General features: G+C 35.7%; 2 protein-coding genes and 1 pseudogene across 4 annotated transcripts; 1 reads left to right on the top strand and 2 right to left on the bottom strand.

Moving 5' to 3' along the window:
• Window positions 1-852: 852 nt before the first annotated feature.
• LOC138309487 (uncharacterized) lies at window positions 853-8,332 on the bottom strand (annotated as a pseudogene).
• A 2,375-nt stretch (window positions 8,333-10,707) lies between these two features.
• On the top strand, window positions 10,708-13,389 carry LOC138309485 (uncharacterized). Of its 2 annotated transcripts, none has more exons than XM_069250696.1 (2): window positions 10,708-10,788; window positions 11,192-13,389. In XM_069250696.1, exons 1-2 carry the CDS (start codon window positions 10,747-10,749, stop codon window positions 12,437-12,439), a joined length of 1,290 nt encoding a protein of 429 aa, XP_069106797.1. In that variant the 5' UTR covers window positions 10,708-10,746; the 3' UTR covers window positions 12,440-13,389. The 2 variants fall into 2 exon arrangements, with proteins under 2 accessions (XP_069106797.1, XP_069106798.1); XM_069250697.1 differs by lacking the exon at window positions 10,708-10,788 and adding an exon at window positions 10,808-10,931.
• A 2,836-nt stretch (window positions 13,390-16,225) lies between these two features.
• Window positions 16,226-23,027, bottom strand: LOC138309482 (uncharacterized). Of its 2 annotated transcripts, none has more exons than XM_069250692.1 (2): window positions 22,469-23,027; window positions 16,226-19,713 (listed from the first exon to the last, which is right to left on the bottom strand). In XM_069250692.1, exon 2 carries the CDS (start codon window positions 19,607-19,609, stop codon window positions 17,483-17,485), a length of 2,127 nt encoding a protein of 708 aa, XP_069106793.1. In that variant the 5' UTR covers window positions 19,610-19,713; window positions 22,469-23,027; the 3' UTR covers window positions 16,226-17,482. The 2 variants fall into 2 exon arrangements, with proteins under 2 accessions (XP_069106793.1, XP_069106794.1); XM_069250693.1 differs by lacking the exon at window positions 22,469-23,027 and adding an exon at window positions 21,516-22,360.
• Window positions 23,028-24,545: the final 1,518 nt, after the last annotated feature.

Raw genomic sequence — 24,545 nt, forward strand, 5'->3', positions numbered from 1 at the left:
CAGCACAAATCTAAGCTACTTTTGATCATACCAAAATGTGTTGCGATAATGCAGGTGAAGCCACCATTTTGCCTCCCCGTCCTTGAAATCCTGCTATTATGTTATTTACTCCAACGTCATTTTATTATTTCCGATACGTCACAATGAAAACATTCCAGGTCACAGTACACTAGTGATATACGCAAGAACATTACATGTACGATATCAGGCGGGTTGTGTGTTTAAATCCAAACTAGAAGCCATGATAACTACTGTAGACTGTACATGTATCACATTGTAATGTCAGACATTAGCCTAATTGTTTGGAAATACATCGATTTCGGGGAGTTTGGTAATGTAAGTAAAATTTTGATATTTAGTATTTTAGAAATTAGTCATTGGAATAAGCGTCTGGTCATACAACGTATTGCAATTGTCACTACGGTTCTATAAATTTGCTCTTCTTGATATATTATCACTTGAAAGCATTTCCATATTGTCAGATATGCACGGTTTATTAGTAAAAAAGAAAAAGAAAACTGTTTTATTTTATAAAGTATCAATAACGCTAGTGAAGTTATTTACCAAGAAGAATAAATACTTCGGGTGGGGTATGGTCTCTGATTATTTATAATCTGATACCATTGTGGCGTTTTTGTATCCCCACCTTGTACCAAAGTTTATATCATACCTTTGTTTATTGTTTGAAATATCAACTTGCGAAAGCAAGTCTATTTCAGTTGTCGTTTAATCAATAAACGGCCAATTTCAATTCAATCACACTTGTCTGGTTTTTTGTCCTTTGGTACAACTAGCTCGTCCTGTCCGAAGTCATGTATAATGATAGTTATTGGGACTAAACACAAATACGAGTTTTATATACAATGTTTCCTCTTCTTTATTGTGTTATACTCCATTCAGTTCACAAACATGTTCTCAACACACATACAACATGAATGATAAAGAGTTGTTTCATCATTATCAAAAACAAAACCTTTTCAAACCTTGTAGAGTTGGGAAGGTAGCTCAGGCATTGTTCTATGGATATGGCTCCGACTTTGTATATTATAAAATATTGTGACAACTTCAATAAAAACACATGATTTAAACTCGCAAAGAAAACAAGATAATGATGGCATGGTCCACTTTACCAGTTTGGTAAATGTGTATATTTACATTTTGAAAACTATGTCACGGGACGTCAGCGTAGCACGTTCCATACTATAGCGATAAGTATTAACGAAATATATCAATTCAGGATCAGACTGTGAAAAAGTAGACACTTTTATCTAGTGTGTAGATTGTCATTAGCGCATGTATTGTTTATTTCCTGGAACATTTTACATTTGATGACGTGAATGGTTTTGATGATCCTCCGATTAGTGCCTGACAAATACTTTAAATGATATATGTTACTATGAATCATTTCTCCATCTTGGTACAATCAATAGACCCAATGTCGTTCCAAAGTATTCGCGATACAACATTTGCATCATCGTTTGAGAATTTAAAGAATCCATACTCATACACATTTTCTAGAACACTCCAGTTTGTATGGACAGTGTCACTTACCATCAACACGCGCACGTCGTTGTTGTCACGGAGATGCACGAGTTGTGCCTTCACGAGTGCCATTGATTCTTCAGGTATGAGTCCACTTGTGAGAAACATGACGTATTTACGTGCTCTGACACTACTGTATGAAGTATGGTTATCAACAAACCTCAATACATTGTCCCAGTCGTGTTCTTTACCTTGTGACTGTTTGATTGTCCTTATCGATTCCATTATGTACGGTAGATTAGACAGTTGACATTCCTGTATGATATAATTTGTGGTATCATCAGCAATGCTTATAGTTATAGAGTAATTGGTATGATCGGGATTGAATGTATCGATAAATTCTTGTAGGAAGCTAATTCTTTTCTTGAAGATGTTGATGTTCTGCGAAGCTGATGTTTCCATGACAACGAGTATGTCTGCGTTGTAGTCTTGTGTACAACCTGTTCAGAAAAACTATTTACATCAATATACAACACCTTATTATAAGAACACATGGGATGTAGTGAAAATTTTCGAAAAAAGCAGTGGTAATGATCAAGTATGAGTACGTTCATCTGATACAACCGATAACTGTGACGGGGACGAGTTTACAACTCCTGAGATTGCCCAATGGTTTGGCAAGCCAACTCATGTAATGTTTTCACAACATTGACCATAAACTTAATGAAGTAAAATTTTCTGTTTGATGCCGAATGTCTGCTTATGACGAGGTAAATTCAAATACCCGGGTTTATTTCATTGCATTCGCAATATCAATGTTTTACTGTATTACCTTATCACAATGACTTGTTTTACCTGTAGCGTTCCCGTCATTCACGATGTAGGTGTTGCACTAGTTTGTCCGGATCTGGTGCCAGTAAGTACGGGCTAGTTAAGGCCACACTCTCTCTCCAGTAACGCGTGATGGACAGACTTTCCCAACCCCACGCTGACCACTTTGATACCTCTGCGCGAAAGTTCTGTGGCCTTGTTGATGGCCTTGTCCCTGTTATTGACCAACCCGTCACTGACCACAACAACGTACTTGATAGCTGATTGTCTCCCTCCCTTCGTCCAAAGGAACAAATTGCTAAAAGGAGAGGACAGAAAACGGAGGAAAAGCATTCTTATATAGTTACTTATCATAACAAGGTAAAGATTTGGCTTAGTTAAAATTTATTATACTTATTTCTGCATCAGCAACGTCGAATGCTTTCGTGCTGGGAAAACAATTGAATGACATATTATTTGAACTATTCGAAAAACTGAAGACAATATCAGGTAGCTTAATGCTTTTTTTTTAGTAAATTATGTTTTTATATTGTGCATAGCAATTTAAAGGGCTGTAAAACTTTTCTTTGTTATTGTTTATTTTGCACGGCATTTTTAGATATGCAGTGTAAAAAATATTGCAACAATCATTCATCATCATCATCATAATCATCATCACAATCAACATCATCATATCATTATATTTTCAGAGATAATCAAAAAACGTATTCAATATCAGAGAAAGACGATTACTCTCGTGCTAGGAAATGAAAACATTTAAATAACAGATTATTTTTATACTACTAGGAACGTAGCTTTAGGATCATCATTCGTTCTTACTAAATTATGTTTTTCTATTGTGCATAATCATTTAAAGGGCTGCGACCGTCTTGCCTTTTTGAGGAAATTTAAAAGAACAATTATGCTGGGGTCTATGTATCTGGAAACCGAAATTGGTAGATGAATCATATTATCTTTAAAAGCAGTGAATGTCGCTCAGCTTTAAAATGATGCCAAAGACAATCAATAACTGGCCCCATTATCATTATACATAGGACGACAGACTAATAGAATCTTACATGGGTCTGTGAAGTGGACAGGGATATCTCAACCCGAGTGAAAGATTTTTGCCAGTCAACCCGAGGCTTGCCAAGGGTTGACGACCAAAATCTTTCACGAGGGTTGAGATATCCCTGTCCACTTCAAAGACCCATGTAAGATTCTTTTTTTCCCATACTTATTAGAAAAAAATGATGAAATTCCACTTGGTTTCCAGCTTTTTTATCGCGCCGTTATCGCAGGAATGTCGTTTTGCGTCAAAATTGATGACGTCATCTACAATGCGCGCCGAGTTACGCCAGAGAAAGACGACTACTCTCGTGCTAGGAAAGGAAAACATTTATTTTTACACTACTCCGAACGAAGGGTTAGGATCATCACTCGTTCTTATTAATTTATGTTTTTCTATTGTGCATAATTATATGGCTGCGACAGACTTGTCTTTTTGAGGAAATTTAAAAGAACAATTATGCTGGGGTCTATGTATCTGGAAACCGAAATTGGTACATGAATCATGTTATCTTTAAATGCAGTGAATGTCGCTCAGCTTTAAAATGATGCCAAAGACAAACAATAAATGGCCCCATTATCATTATACATACGACGGCAGACAAATCCTACCTTGCCAGCTCCAGTCCTGTTTCCATGTAAGACGTACTGTTAAGATGCGTGACATTAAGGACACTTTCACGAGCACAGTCCTTGTTCTCACAGGACAGGAAGTCGAAATCCACCCTCGCAATCTTGGAGAAACTTACCACAGCCACTCGTGTCTCATTAGGAGCTATATTGAAGTTTTCAGTAACATTGACTAAGTATTGTAGGATGTTGTTAAAAATTTCCGTCTCGCTGTAGGAAGAGTCTATGACGAAGACTATGTCGGCCACTTTAACGGGACGAGGCGTGTATCAATTGAGTCTGAAGACAAACGTGCCTGTCCGATTGACGTTTGTACGATTGTCTCGATATCGTCCCTTGTTGAAGCCGACCTAATGGGGAAAATATATGTTTGGTGTCGAATAATTGCTTTGTACTAAAACTTGATAAATTACAGGGAGTGTTGCATACATGTCAATTTTCTTCTTTATTAAAGATTGATTTGTATTACTGTTCCAACGCTTATCACATTGTTACTCTCATAACATGCATGTTTACCTAGTGATAGAAGACTCGAAATGTATTTATATGTATGTGATTTATTTAATAGCTATATATAACTGGTTTGATGTAGATATCAATCAATAGGGACATAACGCGATCTTGAAGGTTTACAGGGGCGTTCGTAGGATTAAAACAATGTGGATGCAGAATCCTCTCTGTAGAGATTTCCTTGTACAGTACAGTAAAGATAGGATGTTACCCTAAAATAATTGCAACAGATTTTTTCTTGGTTTTTCATACAGAACTGACTTTGTTTTATACAAGAAAAAAAAGCTTGCCATAAATAAAAATTTGGAAAGGATTTTTGACCCCCTAAAAAGCAGAAAAATAGGGATATTTGCTTAATTGGCCAACTTTGAAACCAATGTAAACTTAAATGATTATCATGAGATACTTAGATAAAATTACTGTATTGCAAAAACATTAGAAGGACAGCACAGATTACCAAAACCATAAGTTGAAATAAACACAGGTTTTGCTACTAACAAGAAAAAAATGTCATATTGAACAATACCCTAGTTTACTTAAGGTTTGCACAATGGAGTTCAAAAGTGCAACATCAATGCGACAATGAAGTCACTGAAACTATATTATTAGTTTAAGTTTTTAAAAACGGACAACATATGTCCATATGCTATATCATACCAACTTCCACGTGGCCAAGATTAGTGGAAAATTTGTATCTATATTAAAGCTGACAATACAAGTTAAAAAGTATTCATTTGAGATTAAAAAAAAATAATTAAGTTTTTTTCAAAATTCGTTTCTGAGACAACCCCTTGCGTTTCTATGGACGGGCAGCTTGGATACAACACCGGTACAGGTGAAATTTCAAGTGCAACGTTAACCAACACTTAGCCAGCCTTGATGATTGAAGCCAACAAGCCTTGTGTCCTCAATAAAAGGTAATGACCATTGATTACAAGAACAAGGATAGTAACTCGTATGACCATTTAATTGACTAAGAATAAGGCAGTCTGAATAATTCGGACAGCTTAGGTTGGGAAAGAAGGAGTTTGAATTATCGCGGGTCCACTGTACATGCATTTTTTAGATAAAAATCCCTATCATTGTCATTCTATACTAGGTGACTGGTTCATTTCCTTTTCTTTAATTCATGAATATTTTAAGTCAAAACTGTTGGCACAGTGTACCTCGTCCAAGTATTTCTGGATCCTTGTTGGAGATGCTGTCTTATTGAACATAAATCTCTCGAAATTTAGTTATTTGTGAGAACAGTGGACATAAGAGATTGCAAAGAGGTATATATATAAATCATCTGCCATCTCTTCCAATAAAACAGTGTGAACGATGGCGTCCATATTGAAAATGCTCTGCGCGAATGCAGCGTTCGGAACGTGTAGAACGTTCGCCTACAAGCGAACGTTTAGGATTTCGAGAACGACGGAACAAAATGGCAGACTCCACTGGATTTTCGCAATACATTTTGACGTGAGATATTTCGGTCGCAAGAAAAAGAAAAACTGCTTAAGACTCGTTTCATAAAATCTCATTTTTAGCCCCTCTATATATCCTTATTATCCGTAGATTGTATAACCTACCAGAAGTTTTTATAAACGTACCTGTCCGACAGATAGTCCATTATCATAAGAAGTATACTGTATTTTATTGTAGTTGTAGATAAAAAAAGGTCAGCACTTCATCAGGGACCGGGACCGCTTGGAATGTATTCCTCCGGAAATAAAACACACGAAATTGAAATGCATAACACGTATAAAACGTATATATAATAGTGATCACCTCTGGATAAAGACCATATATATATCCTAATGTCCCAAGTGGTCAATATCACAATTTGACCTGTGTATTAAGACCGCCTAATTATACTTTTCTTCGTCCCTTGGGTGGTACGTATAGACGGGATCGATGGTATATTTTATATTACTTAACAACCTTTGGTGAAACAATTAAAATATATAACATACAGAGGCGTTGTCTATAAAAAGGTTAAAGGTCATACTAATAACACTTCATAATATAGTTGTGTATTGAGAAATAATAGTTTGGATCGGCACAAGCTAAATTAAAGTTGTAAGTCTGTGACTTGTTGCCCGGTTTTTGGCGATTTTTAAACCAAGCACTTGTTCTCTTTTGAACATATTGTTCTACGTACATCAATATTGTAAACAAATAATATTCAATAATAATTAAGCTTTGAAATAAATTTTGATTCATATATTTTATTTTTTTTTAGTCTATATTGTCATTTTTGGTGGTAGAATGTATGGCTATCGACATTAGATCTATATTTGACTCACACAAACAATGCAGATAAAGTGGCATAATTCACGTTGTTAGAAACATTTGTAATTGTCAATCTGTTTTAGTGTTTTTATTAAATTTACACACAAACTAATTACTAGTTTTTATTTTCACTCTGCAAAGATTAGGCTAAAGTTAAAAGCTGTCTTTTCATTTGATGTTTGACGTCATACCAATGACGTCACTTCCGAGATGATATTCCTTGTTTATCGATGAATACTAGAACGAATATACGTACCCAGGCTACTATACCTTTTGGCCGGGTACGAAATGGTTCCTATTGTCCTAGTCGAGCATTGTCTCAGATATTCACTCGGCCCAATTTTCTTAATTATTTGGTAAGTTTCCAATTATTTTATGTATATGCATACACTTCTATATTAGTTTTGTCCAAAACAAATATAACGACCATGCATTCTAACCTATAATTTCAACTGTACCGCTCCTAAGACACCAAATTCACAATTTATTTATAGACTTGCTGTATAAGTTTCCTTCGGAAAGACCTTCATATTCATATGTGAAAAAATGTCTTGCTGTGAATTTCATATTATATACAGTTTTATTGCAGTGTAGGTAAGCGATATAAAACAAATAATAAGACAAGATGTATACAAACGCCTTGATAATGATTTGCATAATCAATTACTTTGCGCAGTGAGCAGTAATAGGCAACAAGTTTAGCTCTTACGACGACATCATTATCTTCTAAAGGGCTTTTGAGCTACAATATTGCAGCTATATGGATATTAGTCATATTTCATAGGGTGAGGTGGAATTTGATATTTTCACCAGCCATTAGGAAACAAGTAATATTCTATTTATTACAATTATCGCTTCCATTTACAGGAAACCTTAACTACTAGTCCCGCCGAAAGCTATTTGCCCTTGCGATTAATATGTCGTATTTTTGTAATCATAACGTCATATTTCTACATACAAATATGACGTCATGTATCCGCACAAACCAATGAGGTAACAATCAAAAAATATATCCACTGTCAACGCTGCATTCTGATTGATCAATAGCGAGTGAAAATATCCAAATTTATATTTTAAATGGAGCGAAATATAACGCTTATATGTTCATCGTAAATCCTAATATGTTACTCCGGAAAAATGTAGTAATTAAAAGTGTGAAAAAAAGTATAAAACCATGAATACCATAAGCGTAGCCAGTCATTCTTAAATTGGTAACACAGGTTTTAGCCATCTTGGTTAAGTCCAACTATTATGAATGTTCCCATTTAACTACATTTTAACGTTTATTGAACATGTTGTTTATCTCCGAGCTAGCCTACTTTCATGAATACGTTCATAAGCTGCATATGTTTAAGTTTTGACAACTTGAATTCTAAAATGGTCTACGCCATGCCATGTATCAGTCGAGGGCCTATATCTATGTTGTGACCCTCGCAGTGAAAGAGGTATGAAAGGATTGTTTCCGAGTCCTATGGCAGCCAATTTAACATTTATTGAAGGAGCAATGTCTATCCCGTATTTAATCAAATTATATAATATATCTCGTATCATATTATAAGATATCCTATATAAATATATATATATGAGATATCTTATATTTATATTATATATCTTATATTTATATAAGATACAATTGTGTGACCGCAAAAAGTTCCAAAAACTGCGTGCACAAATCGTGCATACATCGTCCGCACATCGTCCACACATCGTACGTACAGCTGTGCGGTTCGTATCGTACACCGCACAGCTGTGCGTTCCGTATACGTACCACAAGTCTAATTTGCTTGTACTGCCATTTTAGTGATATATAATTCTAATAATTAATTTCTTTTTAAACATATGTTTCTACACATGTAATATTGCATCATAACATTTGAAATATATTTTAAATGATATATATTTAATTTTGATTTATTCATTATATTGACAGTTTGGGCGATCTATCTAATAGATATATATCATATATCAACATGAAATCTATATTAAGTTGTGTATATTTATTAGACGATTAAAAAAATTCATTAACAAAAAGTGTTGACATGAACATAAAATAATGGAGAGTGTCATATATAATTAATGTTGTCAAGATACATTTTAATCATACATGTAGATCTGTTTTTAGTGTTTACACATACACATAAAATATAATATTTTATCATATTACATGTACGTAGATGTACATGTACATGTGTAGTTTAGCCAATGTAATTGGTACAAAAGTATACACTCTACCTGCATACACGTAATTACAAATGACTTTTGAACTGTAAACTATAGGCACACAGAGCTGTCGTTATGGTCACTTGGCCTAGGGCCCTTTTCTCCCTCTTTCCACCACCTAAGAAGGTGACACCTTACCTGAGATGATGATCAGGCAGGCGTCACAGGTAAGGTATATCTATTTTCTTTAACCCCTGGGGGTCCATCATAGCATTCAATTCAATTCCTGTATAACCTTATTAGTTTAGTTAAGTCTACTTGACCCCATGTTTGGTTTTATTTCAAATAATAAGGATCATAAGCTTATGGCTACTTTTTATCAAATTGCGCTTATTCTTTCAATTGAGAATAATTGTTTCAATATTGATTTTTTTTCTCAAAATGAAGATAATTTATACACATTTTTTGTTACTTGTTTGAATTTTATTTATCTTTTTTTTTAGGAGAGGGAGATACTAGAGGGGTTTATCAATTAGAAAGTCGGCTATGGTGTGAGGTCAAATAATTGCATGAGTAAGTTTGAGCTCATTTCTATTTTTTTTAATTATTCATACAGTTGTGTTTATTATGTTGTATGTAGAACAAGTAAAGTTTTATTAGATACCACCGACTTCTGGATGTAAATTAAATGATAACCGAATTAACCAAGAGGCAAAGCGCGAGTCATTTTGAAGTTCTCTTTCTCTATTTGTATGAACACCTAACCCATCCACCCCTCTTTTTGTCGTTTTGATGTATTGCAAAGTTGAAACCTCGCATGTGTAAGCCAAAATTATTTCGCCATAAATTCCTCTGGGTTTGTTTGGCCATATATAACTATCCATTTTATGCGCTGTACAATACAATAATAGAGGGGTTTTCATTGTTATTTGTATTACACTATTATCACGGTAAAGGCGTACATTTAAAAAGTCTAGCAATAGACAACTTTTTTCACAAGCGCAGATACTGGATTTAAATCTCCCGGCTTTATTTATCAGAATGCGATTTCATTGGCTAAGCGACATCACGTGATCGATGACCCCTTTTTCCGAGTGTAAACCCCATAGGGGCCAGATTAAATTTTCAGCTGACCGCCATCTTTAATTCCTCCAGTCGTTCCAGAAAACTTCTACATATAGATCACAGAAAACATTTTCAACCCTACCACCTCAACCCATATACTGTAATTTTATGCAACAGATTTCCTGACTGTTGATATTTAATTTTGTTTGCCATATAATATAAACTTTTGATGTCTATTTATATAAACTTTGGATGTCTATATGTGTGTTTTAATGTTGATAAGACGCTATTTTACACTATTTTCATGTGTATATTGATGTACGTTCGTCATATGGACATTTTATTTGTATGCTTGTTAGCTTGTTCATAGGTGGGCGCTTAATTTATAGGCCGCACCTTTACTCACAGAAAATACAAGTTAAAAGTGTTAAATAACCTTAAAATAACTTTTAATAAATATTCGGCCATCCAAAGATGAGGATGTGCCATTTTCCGCCAATCCCTTGTTGTGTCATTTTCTCTGAGTAAACAGAGCTTGCTGTCATTTAATTATGTAGAGATGTGAGGGTTGAACACGCAGAGAAGTGAAAATTTTTATTGTATTGAAGCACATATCCTTAAACTAATCGTGTCATTTGACTGGTTTTGAATAATAGCGAATTTTAACCAAGTCTATATTACATAGGTGAGTTTTTTGTTGTGTACACGATACCCGTAATAACTCAGACATAAGTTAGACCGACCATGGACAGATACAGACGGAAATGGAGTGTCGTACGTCCTCAGGTGAGTTTATAGCAGGGGCACGTCAAAGTGCATTTGGGAACGACGGGATGATGTTCGGCGAAGGGCTGGGTTAAGGTAGATTGATCTACGTCAGAGTGCATTTGGGAACGACGGGATGATGTTCGGCGAAGAGCTGGTTTTAGGTAGATTGATCTACGTCAGAGTTGATTTGGGAACGACCCGCTGATTGGGTATTATCAAAGGTTGTGTAAACATTACATAATGGCGGTAAAATGGATTATAAATGGTCCACAAAATTAGGATCAGATTGTGTCATCAAATTATATCTGATTCAGATAAGTTAATTACGGATGAAATTGTATGCAATTAGTTTGAAACAAATAAACAAATTTACATACATGTATATTCTGAACCATTTAAACAGTAACATTGTTTTTTTCAGGTTTTCCGTTGGCTGTTTGTGGCATCAATTCTGACAGTTTTGATATCGCTTTCTGGATACAATAAACTAATAAGCCAACAACATGTCAAGAAAATAGATTTCTACAAAACCAGCAACTTATTCCCAGAATCTGTGAATACAACGTTTGTGTCATTGCTTCAGGATTCGATGACAAAATACATTATGTACAGCGGGTCCGGAACAAAATACCTAGTTTACGAATGTACGGCAGCCCGGGGAGATGAATGTAGCGGCTGGTCTGATAGGATTGCGGGCATTATGACCACCTTTATCATATCGATACTCTCTAAACGGAAATTTCTAATCAATTTTGACACGCCATGTTTGCTTCAGGATTACGTCATGCCAGCACACTACGATTGGCGGTACTACTCGTCTATACTTCTCAATAGGACAAGTTCGTATCATAATTTCAAAAGTGCCAAACATCGCATCATAGCTAAATACATGTTTGATGGTGTAGACTTCAACACATTCTTCAAAGACGACGTCATATTTCTGCTAATGAACTGGGATTTTATCACTGAATTTAGAAAGAGACCTAATATAAAAGATGATATTCCATGGATTAAAGCCTATCACCAAGTGGATATTTACAAGAGTGTTTATAATTTTCTCTTTAAAATTTCGCCTTTAACCGTTCAAGCATGGAGAATATTTGATCAAACACAAAGAAAACGTAACAAGATAGCGTGTGCCCATGTACGGTACGGGAATAATCCCAACATGCCGAAAGACGTTTCCAGAAGTCATATGCCACTCGATGTTCTATGGGCTTATTTTGATAACCTAGACATGGATGAGTACGATTTGTTTGTTGCCTCCGACACAGATAGTGTGAAAGATACAGCAAAGGAACGTTATCCGGAAAACATCATTGATACACCAGGAAAAATAACACATATTGACAGACCACATCAAAACGACCCTACAGAAGGCTTTCTGAAACAGCTACAAGATTTTTATATATTGATGGATTGTGATATACTCATTGTGCCAGAAGGCACTGGATTCAGTATGTTAGCGGCTTTCATCAGGAATAAAAACTACGGTCTGTACTGTTGGAAGGCTAGAGCTATAATGCCATGTTCCAGGTATGAAATGACTAATGTAGTTGCAGGAGGCAAATTTGACGTTACCAAACTTTTAGGGCGTTTTAAATCAAATAAGAGTACACGTCTAGAGCCTGCAAAAGGCAAAGGACGTCGATCGCGTTCCAGGAATTAGGTCCGCTGTCGTGCAGCCTTTCTGATTAGTACTGTAAGAGTTTATATATAGATTCATAGAATAAATAAAAACCGAGGGCGTATATATCGAACGTCACGTGACCATGTATTAGCCTATGAAACCAGTGGAAAATCATAGCATATCTAATATATGATTGTAACGTGGAGCTGCGTCCACATCACTTCAAATTACTGTGAAGAGTGTATATTACTATGATAAGTAGTAAGGAAATAATGTGGTGTGTCTGCTCATAAAATAGAGGCCTCGAATGGCAACCATATCAAAACAAACACTGATGACTGAGGTGGTAATCTCACATTACCCAAAATTTTCCCGTGATTCAATATTATTTATACTTGCAACCATACTGAAATGAAGAAATTGAACCTGTAATTGTTTTTCATGTTGATATTCAAATTTGTCATGTTAAACCTTATCTGTAAATGAAAAACCAATATTCGTCTGAAGTAACACTGTCCAGTAAACTAAAATATAACAGAAAATGTTCTATGTTACATGTATTACTAAACTGATGTGATGTATATCTATAATTTTTCCAAAAAAAAAAAAAAAAAAAAAAAAAAATCAATTCCTTTCTGTATTTGTTATTTATCAAGGTATAGTCATCTCCCTTTATTTTGTTAATTCAAGAGATTTGTCCCTCTAAAAGGGTCACTACCTTTCCAAAACGGCTTTTACTTGATTTACAAAATGACAATGTAAAACAAAATTGATAATTTTATAGATACAAAAAAAGTTTTTAATTTACCGTTAATACTACACTTTCCATCAGCTTCAAAAAAATTCAAATTAATTAAAAGCTACTTTTCAAAACACGGGTCGTTTTATGTTTCCCGCCGTCATCCTGATTACCGCGCCAGACGGCAAAACAGCTAAATGAATCGTCACTATTTAGTTAAAAAATTACACAGTGAATCCTGCATTTGGTAGGTGTTATAACATCCTCTTAGGCCGTTGATATACATTTTCACTTTTTATTATAATTTTTAAGAAACTTTTAATTTCTGTTTAGTGGGCCTTTAATGAATAACCTAGACTTCAATATATGTAATATTAAACACAGTCTAAACACTATTATATCCTTTGGCTGTATCGTATTAATACGACATTATGCACTCATGTACAGCCCAACTGAGAACCTAAAAAACTAAATTTTAGTTTTATGAAAAGGTGATGTTCATCACTTTATAACGTGTCAATATCGATTAGGTCATTGCATTAGTGACGTCACAAATCACCTTTGAACATGCCCAAATAAGTCTAAAATTGAGGTATGATATATAGTTTTTAATGTGTGCCTGAAAAAACCCTGTTTTACAGAGCACATTAGAGGACTAAGGATAGGCCTGGATGGTTGTAATGGGACAATTTTAATGTATCTCTCCAGGACCTTCGACTGTCTTCCGCCGAATGACTACTTTAGCTTTTGTCATCATCGACTGTCTTCAGCATTAAATATGCCTGTGACAATTGCGTTCAAACCACCTTTAACGCATTAACACAATTAAAATAATGCTCAATCCCTATATTAATGACAGTTTTTATTTCATTTAAGAGGCTACTCTATACAATTTTTCACATTACAATGGACTATACCGTACTTCAATACAAATGTTCATAATCCAAAATATGTTTTATATAGAAAGGCGAGCATTTTTATAAAATAGCTTGAGAATAACGGAAAATATTTACATTCACTTGCCACTTCAAATATATACACTAGCCAAGGCAAAATGAGGTCTATGAGGTTATAATTGACACCAAAAACGTGACCATTATGACCTTATTATTGTTGACATGGTAACGCCAACTGATCACCTTCAAAATATCTGTTCCATCTTGTGAATTGAGTCGTCGTTGATAAACAGGTCTAAATTACACATGTTATTGCAGAGACCCCGAAATTGAGTGAATACTGTAAATATGATTATTAAACTTCTCTCCTTTGGAATCTATGGTCTATATTGACATCGGAGCTTTGCAGAGAATCATCTCACATTGGGCTAACGTGCATTATGAAGAAAGTGTGCAAAATTCTGGCATCTATCTAGACCATATATTCCATAAGAAGACAGGTTGAAGCTTAAGAAAGCTAATCCTGGAAAAAAAACCTCCAGACTATAATTGAATTTATCCTTCTTTTACCACGATGTCACTGCTGTCAACGTAAGCCATTGTCTGAAATCTGGGTGTAAATAATGCTATAAAGCAAACTGATTATTTTTATTTTATAATATTCTAATAAAATCGAACAACAAGCTATTTTCGCGACGATTTCTTGGGACATCGCTATGACCACGAAAATTTAGTCTGAAAAACATTGATAAAGTGTTTAATCCTGTATATCGTACACATTTAAAGCCAGATAGCCGAAATTTAAAACAGATACAAAGTTTTCCAGTTTTAGTCATAATCGTCTAAATATAAAACAGATACAAAGTTTTCCAGTATTAGTCATAATCGCCTAAATATAAAACAGATACAAAATTTTCAAGTTTTAGTCATAATCGCCTAAATATAAAACAGATACAAAATGTTCCAGTTTTAGTCATAATCGCCTAATATATAAAACAGATATAAATTATTTTTTCGGTTTTTAGTTTTAAATAGCGAAAAATGTGACACGCCTAAAAGGCTGGGCGGTATATCTTCCCAGTTCCGGTTATATACTATGACTCTACTCGTTAAACACTTTAATCGTTTATATTAACTATTGAAAGCATTCGCTATTTGTTATCATATACTTCTTGTTTTCCTCATTTCCTTCCATTTCTGTCACTCTTATCATCATCATCATCGTCCTCGCTGTAAACATCGATATATCATCGCTTTCATCTCTTTCATACATTGTTGATGACATTGTCTTTGCCGAACACTAAATTTGGAATAATTATCGCCAGCAAACCTGTCAATATCGATCGGTTAATCAGCGGACTTTTTGAGTTTGTTATTAATCAAAACTGCGATGTTAACGAGAGTAGAGCAGTGTTTCGGTCTTTGGCGTGACGCCCGACACAGGACAGCGAACGCCTCACTATACTCTTCCAGCTGACTGTGACAGTACGCCAGGAGGTTGCAGGCCACTGCTTTCTGTTGTATATTGTCCAGACCACAGCACCATACCATATCTGTTCGGGCCCTCAGCTTCTCAATGTTCTCATCTAGCTTCATACTGCACCAAAACCGCAGGAAACACACATACACGAGCGGATCAACAAGAACGGTTGGCTTTAATCCTGGAAGCGTATCGATATCTGACTTCCCAATAGGAATCGGGTTAAGTTCTGTCTGTAGAGGAATGGGAAGGCTACTCTGTTCAACTTGTGTAAAGATCAAGTCAGATATACACGGGAGGTCTTCTTGAAGGAGGATCATGGCGTTCAATATCGCATACGAAAAATCGAAGTTGTAACCGCTCGATGCAATGCCCTTATCAAACAATCTTGCGTAGGTTTTATCCTTTTGGACAGATATGAACTCTTTGAGGATACCATTGCACCTGACATAGTCCCCGGCAACCACGTATAAGTGACAGTTGTTAGCAATGCTATTAATGTCATCAATATCCAAATTTTCGCGAAAGAAGCCACCAGACTGCCTTGCTCTGCTTGTTGGAATGCCATCGAACATATTTGTTTGGAGTAATCGATGTGTGATGCAATTTATGTATTTTTGGATAGCTTCCATTTCTTGACCATACTTCTGTATATTGTTGGTGGTGTATGTTTGTGTCTCCTGTTCGCATTTTTTATAAAATAGCTTGAGAATAACGGAAAATATTTACATTCACTTGCCACTTCAAATATATACACTAGCCAAGGCAAAATGAGGTCTATGAGGTTATAATTGACACCAAAAACGTGACCATTATGACCTTATTATTGTTGACATGGTAACGCCAACTGATCACCTTCAAAATATCTGTTCCATCTTGTGAATTGAGTCGTCGTTGATAAACAGGTAAAAGGTCTAAATTACACATGTTATTGCAGAGACCCCGAAATTGAGTGAATACTGTAAATATGATTATTAAACTTCTCTCCTTTGGAATCTATGGTCTATATTGACATCGGAGCTTTGCAGAGAGAATCATCTCACATTGGGCTAACGTGCATTATGAAGAAAGTGTGCAAAATTCTGGCATCTATCTAGACCATATATTCCATAAGAAGACAGGTTAAAGCTTAAGAAAGCTAATCCTGGAAAAAAAAACTCCAGACTATAATTGAATTCATCCTTCTTTTACCACGATGTCACTGCTGTCAACGTAAGCCATTGTCTGAAATCTGGGTGTAAATAATGCTATAAAGCAAACTGATTATTTTTATTTTATAATATTCTAATAAAATCGAACAACAAGCTATTTTCGCGACGATTTCTTGGGACATCGCTATGACCACGAAAATTTAGTCTGAAAAACATTGATAAAGTGTTTAATCCTGTATATCGTACACATTTAAAGCCAGATAGCCGAAATTTAAAACAGATACAAAGTTTTCCAGTTTTAGTCATAATCGTCTAAATATAAAACAGATACAAAGTTTTCCAGTATTAGTCATAATCGCCTAAATATAAAACAGATACAAAATTTTCAAGTTTTAGTCATAATCGCCTAAATATAAAACAGATACAAAATGTTCCAGTTTTAGTCATAATCGCCTAAATATAAAACAGATATAAATTATTTTTTCGGTTTTTAGTTTTAAATAGCGAAAAATGTGACACGCCTAAAAGGCTGGGCGGTATATCTTCCCAGTTCCGGTTATATACTATGACTCTACTCGTTAAACACTTTAATCGTTTATATTAACTATTGAAAGCATTCGCTATTTGTTATCATATACTTCTTGTTTTCCTCATTTCCTTCCATTTCTGTCACTCTTATCATCATCATCATCGTCCTCGCTGTAAACATCGATATATCATCGCTTTCATCTCTTTCATACATTGTTGATGACATTGTCTTTGCCGAACACTAAATTTGGAATAATTATCGCCAGCAAACCTGTCAATATCGATCGGTTAATCAGCGGACTTTTTGAGTTTGTTATTAATCAAAACTGCGATGTTAACGAGAGTAGAGCAGTGTTTCGGTCTTTGGCGTGACGCCCGACACAGGACAGCGAACGCCTCACTATACTCTTCCAGCTGACTGTGACAGTACGCCAGGAGGTTGCAGGCCACTGCTTTCTGTTGTATATTGTCCAGACCACAGCACCATACCATATCTGTTCGGGCCCTCAGCTTCTCAATGTTCTCATCTAGCTTCATACTGCACCAAAACCGCAGGAAACACACATACACGAGCGGATCAACAAGAACGGTTGGCTTTAATCCTGGAAGCGTATCGATATCTGACTTCCCAATAGGAATCGGGTTAAGTTCTGTCTGTAGAGGAATGGGAAGGCTACTCTGTTCAACTTGTGTAAAGATCAAGTCAGATATACACGGGAGGTCTTCTTGAAGGAGGATCATGGCGTTCAATATCGCATACGAAAAATCGAAGTTGTAACCGCTCGATGCAATGCCCTTATCAAACAATCTTGCGTAGGTTTTATCCTTTTGGACAGATATGAACTCTTTGAGGATACCATTGCACCTGACATAGTCCCCGGCAACCACGTATAAGTGACAGTTGTTAGCAATGCTATTAATGTCATCAATATCCAAATTTTCGCGAAAGAAGCCACCAGACTGCCTTGCTCTGCTTGTTGGAATGCCATCGAACATATTTGTTTGGAGTAATCGATGTGTGATGCAATTTATGTATTTTTGGATAGCTTCCATTTCTTGACCATACTTCTGTATATTGTTGGTGGTGTATGTTTGTGTCTCCTGTTCGATTGCTATGCAGTATTTCTCCATGTCTTCTTTTGAGTCAATATCAGACAGTTTGGTCTGGAGCACGCTACGCACGTTATTGATGAAGGAGCGCGTCAAAAGAGACGATATCAGCTTATCCAATAGAGCCTCATCAACACTTTCTACTCCGACATAATTGTATGCGGGTGAATGAGAGGGTTTTGTGCCCTGTAACGGTACACTGTCTGCAAATGGAGGAGTCTGGCACAGAATCATCACTGGCTTGCGTCTTGCTTCCAAACAGGTTTGTAAAACTTTTCTTTTATCTGCTGGAGAGTAGCGATTTACAAACAGGTTGCAGGTCTTGATGAAGTAATGCGGACAGTAATCATTTTGTACGAACGAGATGAGTTTGTTCAGACAGACCTTAACTGCTAGATTAAGTTTCTGTGGTAACCAAAGTTGTGGTGATGTTTCTTCGATAGTCCAGAACAGGGTTGTCTTGATGATGTAGGAAGTGATTACATTCGGCATTTTGACTTCGAAGAAAAACTTTTTCAGCTGTCTCAACAAGAGCAAACAATTGATTTGGTGTTCATTCATGCTGTGGACTAGTTTTTGTTCGACATGTGCGAAGGAAACCCTCCAGTCCAGATGCGCCCGACTGCAATTCTTGCAACTAACCGGAATAACATAAAATCCACGGTTCACCTGCTGGTCATTGAATTCTCGTGATGGCCATCCGTTGATTCTTTCTCGAAATATCCATTCGTTAGCAACAGATGGCCATTCCGGGCTCCAAATTCCGCTTACCAAATCCATTTCACCAAGGGCACCCATCCCTGGAACTCTCCTCTGGTTTTTATAAGTTACACAAGGACCCGTGTTGACGAGATCCGTCCGTGAATCCAGAGCCGTAATATTGGGAAAAGGCATGAGAACAGTTGGAAGAAGAGAAACAATATCTTGATTGATTCTGTTGGTAAGAAAGTAGCAATCAGCCATGGAATCAAATTCAAATAATGATGAGGTGTCCAAGATATCTGGGTTAAAAAGTCGGACGTTACCTTGTTGTGTTAACTTAAGTCTTACATATCCTGTATTTTCTGAACAAGATCGGATCTGGAACAACCAGGTTGAATCAGGAACATTTTGATTTCGATGTTCATATGCGAGAGAGTTCTTGCTGACAATCATGAAGTCCGTATCACTTTCGCTATTGCTAAACAATCCGAAGTATGCCAGACCCTCGCCTAAACTTCCTAATATCATAATTTCCTTTATCCAGTCCCGTTTTTGGGCAACTATCATCATTAGTTCTATAATAAACGTGGTTTGTTTGAGCATTTTGTCACGAACTATCCTGACAAATGTTGCGGCAGATATACCAGACAATATTCTGTGGAATACTTAACTGTCCGCTTCGTCTCTAGTGGCCATAACTGGAAATTCTGAAACAGAGAAATTTGACGAATAGACGAATGATAAAGATGGTCGAATGGTTAAGATGCCCAAGCATATTAGCATACAAGACCTCCACCTCTGCATTGGTGGTTCGAATCCCATGTAGGATAGTTGTCAGGTTCAGAGCACCGTCAGTTATTTTTCTCCTTGCATATTTGGCACATCTTTAAATAAACCTGTCTGTAATAAGATCTTTAACTTATAAAATCAAATAAAAAGTCCCAGTCGACACGCAAATGAATGTGTTTATACTCCATAGTAAAACAACTGTCAAATATTGGTAGAGTTCAATATACCCTATCAAATAGAACAGATATATATTTATATAAAACATTCGAACCTCTAGGATAAAATACATGACAACTAGCCAACACTAACTAGGCATAGTAAAAACACACCTAGATGTATTCCATTCTTGGCAGCAAAGATCGTATGTAACCCAACAAATTAATACTACAAGTATCTTCAAAATCCAGACACCTTAGAACATCCACTTAGGCACTAGGTTACTATATATATATAATTTTATATTCACAAAATGGAAATATTCGTTCATAATCTTAAGTCTGGCAACCAAAACTAATTAATGCTCGTTTAAAACAAATTGGAATTTAGGGAAAGCGTTAAACTGAATAGTCGGGCAAAGAAAACCAGTCTAAATGCGTTCATTGGCCGTCCAAAAGTTCTCGCATATTAATACGACGGTCAAGTTCTGCTTAGTTTCCCAGTTCTGACCATTAAAGTAAAGAAAATTTGAAAGCATTGAAAGCGAGGCTGTGTGGAAATGTAACCACGGACATAGTGAGCCGGGAGGACGTTTTAGAATTCCCATACTTTAAATTAATTTCTTCGTACGCAGACAGATTTTGACGAGAGATTTTATTTTTCCATTTCATAAGAAATTATACTGGATACATTCACACCATTTTTACCGACTTTAGCCATCCTTGCCCGACTGTTCACTTTAACTGCATGGATTATTTATTTCAACGTATGCCAAAACTATTTAGGTATTACTTTTATATCCATTTTATTGTTAACACAGAAAATACTTGGCTTTTTATATTTGAAGCGTATCTTTCGTATGGGTGCCGCCATAATGGAAAAATCCAAACGTGTTTCATTAGGCAGTGCCGTATCACTTTAGTGCAACTGGTACGAATCCACAAATGGAACGCACGGGGTCAGGGGAGACACAACTTCCAGCAAAACAAATATTACTCACATCAGACTTTGTCAGACAAACCCCAGATAATAGCTCTGCGAACTGTATACAGATTATACTCTATATATCTGTAATGCAAACACTCAAAATTAGATAGAAAATTCCAGACACGTTATCAAACGACACGGTTATCGAATGAATGGAATAATAAATTGGGATGAAAAACGTGTCCTACTTAAAATTGCTGGATTTGTGAGGTTTGTGTAAGTTAAACGTCATGTTAGCTAACATCTATGGTCATTTAAGGACGCGCCAGAATTGTTGATGGAGGAAAGCCTGAGTATCTGGAGAAAAACACCGACCAGCGGTCAGTACATGTTAACTGCCTCACATGGGATTTGAACTCGTACCTAGAGGTAGAGGACTTGTGGAAATATGTCGTAACCACACGGCCACCTCAGCCCCAAAGATTAAAATTACTAAGATATATATTTAAATTGTAAATATATATTTATATATAAATGACAAAGTGGCACACTAGCTAATGCAATCTAAATTTTTAAAAACTAGATAAATATATCTACATTGTAAAGATGCCAGTTCTAAAATAAAACGAAACTTTACCAGCTTTCCTCAGAAACGTTCCAAATTTAGATATACACTGTATGTTATTCGGACATAGGTATAGTCAGTTCCCATGAATTATATGGTCAGTCGACTGAAGCACTGACTTCAGCGATGGATCCAAGATGAACCTATTTTGAAGACATTGTAAGAACTGATCATACACAAAACGAAAGTACATTCCTTTCCTTTTCCAGACGTCCCATATATTCCCCGTGTATACACTCACAAGTGGCCGTATTATAAAAATGGACTTTGATAATTTATGATAACTATGCCTTAACTATAGCTGGCTTGACATCCATTTGAACCTTGTGTCGAGGTACATATAGTCTTTTACTGCCCTGATAGAAACATTTAATGCCTTAATGCCGTAGACCACATAGAACTGAAATACATAGAGGTTACCCAATGAGTGGCTGTTGAATATTGAATTTATTCCATACGAGTGAGTTAGTTTTTAAAAGTTTAAAACTTTTGTAACTTTTAAAAACTAACTAACGGGTATACCACGACGCATACGTTTTACAACATCAGTTTTGAACAACAAGTGGTGATCACAACAAAGAATGACGTCATTTCATTATTGATAATGATGACGTGAAACTGAGAAATAATTAGTTCGGTCAAAGTTCACCGTGTCAGCCAATCACAATGCACACAGAGTTTATACCACGTATGATATAAACAAATTGTTAATCAACATCTGCAGTATTTATTTAATGTCCTGAGTGTTGAATAACATCGCCTTTTGTGGTGGAAAAGAATTTAAATGCTTACCTTTTTCTTTTTTTTTCATTTTATACATTTTTCTTGCTGTTTTTTTTTTTTTTTTTTTGTTCAAACCGTTTGTTCAAACCGTTGTGTGCATTCTGATTGCCAAATATCATAAATAGAACACAAGTTAAGTTAACTTGATATCCTCAACTATATAAATAATGATTTTTACCTACCTCAAGTAATGTTATTCTGCGTTGTTCCCTGTCGATTTACCTCTCTAGCGAGTATCTATAATATCTACCATTAATCCTATATCTGCCATGGCTTTCTCCGTAGCTGTAGGTTAAGTATTTAGTTTTGTACTTCCTGGTCTAGACTCAAGGCGTTACTCATGATCAGATGCTTGTCAATCTATATTGTTCTTAGCCCCATGGCCTTTTACTGCGTCACACAGTACAAATATTAATGTTGTTTAATTCCAAAAAAATGTCTTCTACCAGCTGTAGTAAATAAAGACAGTAGTTCAATGTTTTTCTTCGGGGACTTTTCTTCTCAAGTCTGCTTTTCTTGTTGTCACACCTGTCGATTGGATCTCTAAAACAAGCAAAGGTATTACGTAACAATTTTGATACTGATCCAATCACATCCAATCACAGTTTAAAAAATATACATCGCGTCCAATAACAGCTTTTAGTAACATACAGTTATGATTTTGCTATTGAATTCAATTTATTTCCTGCTACCAGAGAAATATAAATATTGATCTTCCTGGTCTTCTGTCAAGAATATCGTCGCATGTTATTTCTTTAATATTGTTATAACGACTTAACAAACATACCAGTGAATTGTATGTGAAAACTTCCATATATGACTCAAATACTCAAAAACACTTAGACGACATATTTAACTTATTATGAGGAAACATTTATTTAACAAATATTTATTTCCTTGATTTTTTTATAACTCGACCCCTTTGTGGTGTAATCACTTTACTTGGTACATGTATGTGAGCTGTTTGATTCTGCTCTCGTCACTGCTCCATTTTCTATGTTAAATGTAGCAAATATATAAGTTGGTTGGTTGGTTATAAGTACCCAGCAGCTTAAGGGAAAAAGAAAATAATTATTAAAGATGCTCCACCGCCGAGAGAGCATAAATTATATTCATCACTTGAACAATAATTAAGGATTAACCTCGCGGTTACGCAATTTACCTCGTGCTCCATTTGGTTTACCATCTCATAAACTAAACAAAGTAAGAGGTTAATCCTTATATTTACAATATTTTCTTTAAACAATAAAATCAACAACAACATCAGATACAATCATTTGCCTGTGCTATTCGCCGTCAGATTTACACTGCCGTCATTATGATCCATGCACAACAGCCATTCAAAAAGCGCATTTTATTATATGTCTCCTATTGTCTCGTACATGTGTTATTTGTTAAGATCGGCATGTGATTTTGTGGAATATCAAAGGAAGTCCGCCAGAAACAGTGGCAATTGTAAATATTAGGATATATCTATATACAATAATAGATTTTTAATAATGTATATATGTGTGTAAGAGCTGCCTTTTCTCGGTTTTAAAGAGGGCTGCGCTCTTACTAAGTTAAACGTTGTGTCACTACACGTATAAATTCTTTACCCGTGATTCACATATAAACCACGAATTTAACGTTTACCGGCCATTGAGCTGATGAAGAGTTACAGATAAAGCAGTACATATTAGATATATGTAAGTATTACTGAAAAGCAAATAAAATAAAAGTTAAATTTTAGGTTAATAATGAAAACTATTACATCACACAGATATTGCTAAACAATAGATTTTGAGAATGTATTGCACATACATGTATATGCTAATATAGCAAATGTTAAATTGACAGTATATATACACATAGTATGAATTAAAAGGGATTTAGTACATCACATGATAATTACTAGGAATGCGATTGGATAACAGCCATGGTCTATTTTGCGACAGTTCCCCGTCCTTCTTGACTACGGGAGACTATACCTGACTACGGGAACTATACCAAAGTATAGTCCCCCGGGAATGAGCACGCGACCAAATATATGACGTCATAATGAATGTCATGTGACGTACTAAATCTATTATGGCCCTTTCCCTCGGGAACAGTTCTCCTATAGTGTTGTCTGGCGAGGTATAGTCCCCTCGTCTTCGACTCGGGGACTATACCTCACCAGGCAACACTATAGGAGAACAGTTCCCTCTGGAAAGGGCCATAATAGAATAATTTTAAGCAGTCAGTTTAATGATAATATTGAAGCTAGGAAGGTTTAGA

Source organism: Argopecten irradians, chromosome 15 (assembly GCF_041381155.1).
Source record: "Argopecten irradians isolate NY chromosome 15, Ai_NY, whole genome shotgun sequence".
NCBI lineage: Eukaryota > Metazoa > Mollusca > Bivalvia > Pectinida > Pectinidae > Argopecten > Argopecten irradians.